This window comes from Triticum dicoccoides, chromosome 4A, assembly GCF_002162155.2.
Source record: "Triticum dicoccoides isolate Atlit2015 ecotype Zavitan chromosome 4A, WEW_v2.0, whole genome shotgun sequence".
NCBI classification, from domain to species: Eukaryota; Viridiplantae; Streptophyta; class Magnoliopsida; order Poales; family Poaceae; genus Triticum; species Triticum dicoccoides.
Window position 1 is genome coordinate 733,021,781 of NC_041386.1, and position 3,787 is coordinate 733,025,567.

The 3,787-nt window shown below is 50.8% G+C and overlaps 1 protein-coding gene and 1 non-coding gene across 2 annotated transcripts; both read right to left on the minus strand.

The window, feature by feature from the left end:
• Positions 1–1,564: 1,564 nt before the first annotated feature.
• Positions 1,565–1,636, minus strand: TRNAG-UCC. Its single transcript has one exon. It is a non-coding gene; the product is annotated as a tRNA-Gly (tRNA).
• A 280-nt stretch (positions 1,637–1,916) lies between these two features.
• On the minus strand, positions 1,917–2,560 carry LOC119289935 (RING-H2 finger protein ATL70-like). The gene has a single exon (XM_037569103.1). It carries the CDS (start codon positions 2,533–2,535, stop codon positions 2,068–2,070), a length of 468 nt encoding a protein of 155 aa, XP_037425000.1. The 5' UTR covers positions 2,536–2,560; the 3' UTR covers positions 1,917–2,067.
• Between the last annotated feature and the right edge of the window lie 1,227 nt (positions 2,561–3,787).

Sequence of the window (3,787 nt, forward strand, 5' to 3'; positions counted from 1 at the left end):
ACGCACCAGGGCGGTGACCACTCCATGAGCCGATCCCCCGGGTTCGATGATGTCGCCGTGGCCCTGTGGCCCATGGTGCGTCGTGGCAGGCTTGGGGTACACCGCCGCGGGACACCCCACCGGATCCGCCACCGGATCCCCTTCTGCGCCGCTCGGATCGGCCAGCGCGAGGTGGAGCGCAATCCTTCCCACTTGCGTGCGCAGTTCGTTGTGTTGGCGTTGGAGATTTGTCACCGCCGGTCGCCATAGCTCGAGGGACGCCTGAATCGTCTCCAAGCGCGCGTCGTTGGCCGTGCGGCCCTTGTTGACGGACTTGACGAGTGCAGCGATCTGCTCCTCCATGGCCGCCGCCTTCTGCGCTTGTTTGATGGTGTAGCGGGGGCGGGGGTAGGCTGTCTCCAGGGCGACCGACGTCTGATACCACTTGTTAGGGACCTCGATCTAGGGTTGGAGAGGAGAAGGAGGAGAAGGGAAAGGGGATCGACCAGGGAGGACGAAGGTCAGCTTCATTGCTCTCTTTAGATTCGTTTACAATAATTCTCGATGTCTCTCACCGACTCGCCTAACTCGCTATATAGCAAGGCATGCAGGCCACACCACCCACACCACTCACTAGGCCTCCAGCTTGGTCCACTGGTCAGCCCATCTCAGGCCCGCCAATCCTCCTCTGCGTCGTTCGGGCCTATCGGCGTAGTCGTGCCACTGGCCAGTGGGGTCACGCCAGCAGCCGTGACAGCCTCGCCGGAGTCCAGCTGCCAGACTTATAGCTCTGTCGCGCCCCTGTCTTTCCTTCTCCCCCTGCTCCCGTTTTCCTCTGGTCCTCACTCGTCTCACATCTCTCTCAATTCTCTCTGTTTGTCTGTCACAGGAGCTCCAGCACCATGGACGCCCAGGGCCTTCTTCTTCCTCGATCCAGCTCCATTATTGAGGGGCAACGTGATCGTTGGGGGGGGGGGGGTCCCCCTCGCCCCCCCTTGGAATCGTCCCTGACGACACCTTGTAATGAAAATTTAGGACTCCATCAGTTCATTGTTATAAGGTGTTCTAACGTTTTTCTGAGTCGGTTGTATACAGATGCCTTTTAGTGTTGACTCATTTTGTATGTAGTCCATATTAAAAATATACTACAAAACATCTTATATAAATGAACGGAGAGAGTAATTTTTTATGGTTGGTTCTGGACTCCTTTCGTTAAACTATTTCTTGGATGTATGAGAGGACGAATCTACATCAACCACAATAAATCTATATCTATACCAATATAAAAAGACCCAAAGGGGCTGATCCAATTAATCACGGCCATCAAACCATGTCAATCCAATGACCTAGATTGCTCCAATGGTGAGCTCTCCACATGTTGAGTGTGCAATTGATAGCATACGAAATATTAACATCTATATTAATCTCATAATTAACACGTAATTGATATCCTACCTAATATCAATGTGCAGTTGATTTTCTCCCGAATATCAACATGCATTGCATGTGCTCATCTACTAGTGTTGTAAAAAGAAAGGTAATTATGACACACAGACAGTTATCTGGCATAACCATCATTAAAAGTTGCGTCTGCCGGGAGTCGAACCCGGGTCTATTGCTTGGAAGGCAATTATCCTAACCGTTGGACTACAGACGCAATGATGACACTAATTTAGATGAAAGTATATTTATCATCGAGGTTGCTGTTAACTAACATTTTTGCGCTTGCTCTCACCATGATGACACTAATCTATTTCCTGGTGTGTCTGTGTATATATCTCCACTTCTTGTTCTTGGTGTAGGGATTTTACTTAATTGAAATCCAAATTAAACCAAACTTGAACAAGGAAGTAATCCCCACCCCTGGGGTTGTTATTGTGAGAATCTCTCCAAAGGAGGGGCCGCTCAGAAAATATTTTGATAGCTCACCGCCATGGCCTCCTTGGCCCGTGCTGTGGTTGGGTTTGTTTCCATAAAAACCAAAACGAAAGCGACAAATTCAGAACACCCTCCTCAGGATTTGCTTGCTTTTTTTTTTGCGAAATCAGGATTCGCTTGCCGGATTGTGCAAACAACACCCGGCGGGAATCACGACGCCACGAGCGGGAGCGGCAGGAGGAAGGGCGGGAGGAGCGGCGCCCGGCAGAGCGGGCAGGTGCTGTGGCCGTGCGCGGCCCAGCGGTCAAGGCAGGCGCGATGGAAGACGTGGCGGCACCCCCGCGGCCGCCGCACACACGCGGAGCCGTGGAAGTCGCTGAGGCACACCGCGCACCCCTCCGGCAGCAGCTGAGCTTTGTGTCCGGCGCCGGAGAGCGCGTCGAAGCGCACGGCCGGGGAATGCTTCTCCAGCTCCAACTCAAGGCCATGGTGGTGTTGGTGGTGGTCGGCAAAGTCGGAGGGGGTGGGGTAGACGAAGGTGAGGCCCAGGTCGTCGTGTATGCCGACGCTGACAAGGCGGAGCAGCCAGGAGGAGAGGTTTCGGAGGTGGTCGAGCAGGAAGAGGAGGTTGAGAAGCAGCCTGGGCACCTCCGCGTGCACCGCGGCCGGGAACCCCATTGATCAGCTGATATGGATCGTTGGGGAAGAATATGTGAGGTAGAAAGAGAAGCAGCTAGCAAGCTAGAGAGCTTGCGGGCCGGGTGGAAGGAGGTATGAGAAGAAGAGAGGAATCGAGCAGCTAGTGGACGGGGTTTGCAGGATGGCGACCGAGATGTACTTAGTACTACGTGCTTCATTAACGAACAAACTAACTGTTGAGGCGTGACAAGGTTGTGTGACGGAGATTAATGGTGAATGATTGATTAGTCGGGTTCGGGTGGGGTGTGTCGATCCACGATCGTGCGTGTGTCGGGAACTCGGGACAGGCAGCGGCAGGTCAGGTGTGCCCGTCGATCGCGGCCGGCTCCGCTCTCAGCTGCATCAGGTGTGGACAAGTCATGCATCTGGCTGGTACCGGAAGCAATCACAGATTTGGCATCAACCGACGCATCCCAGCACGATCTCTATCTTGTCGCGTAGACATGCATGCATGCATCTCGTGATATATGGATGCGTTTCAGTATAGGACAATCACATGTTGCCGACATAAGCCGAGTGTAAATTATCGTGTACTCGGCTTATGTAAGTGTAAGCCGAGTATCTGCAAAACAATACTCGGCTTAGGCTGGTCACAATGGGCAAGAACATAAGCTAGTAACTTACACACTTCCCTAGACTATGTTACTATCTTCATAGTGGGTAGGAACATCTATATAGTGTCATGCAACGATGTATTTATTAGGTTATAGACTCATTATTTCTTGGAGTGTGTGATGTTCCGGTAACTTAGCTAGTTACCACAAACACCTCTCTCTTCATTAAATACGTGCCACATAAGCAAAGTTGTATTGGAGTGTGTGATGTTACTCCTAAGTTCCTTCCCACTGTGACCAGCCTTATCCAAGTATAAGCCAAGTCCTGCCAAAAAACACTTGGCTTACATAAAGAACTCGGCTTATTTCATGAAAAACGCTCGGTTTACACGCACATGAATCGGCAAAATAACTGCCACGTGGGCATTGTCACCGCACATGACGACTCAATGACGGCGGGCGCTACAAGCCGAGTACTCGATAAAAAAATACTCGGCTTACACTTTATTTTTTTTCATTTTTTGTTTTTTCTTCACCTTTCTCCTGTATCATTTTTTGTACATTATTTTTACCGAGTATATGTCTAGCCCTTATACAACAGAAATAAAGGAACTACAGAGATGAGGGTGCCAACACTCAACCCCAAATATGAAGTTTGTTGGTATTTTAGTTCCAAA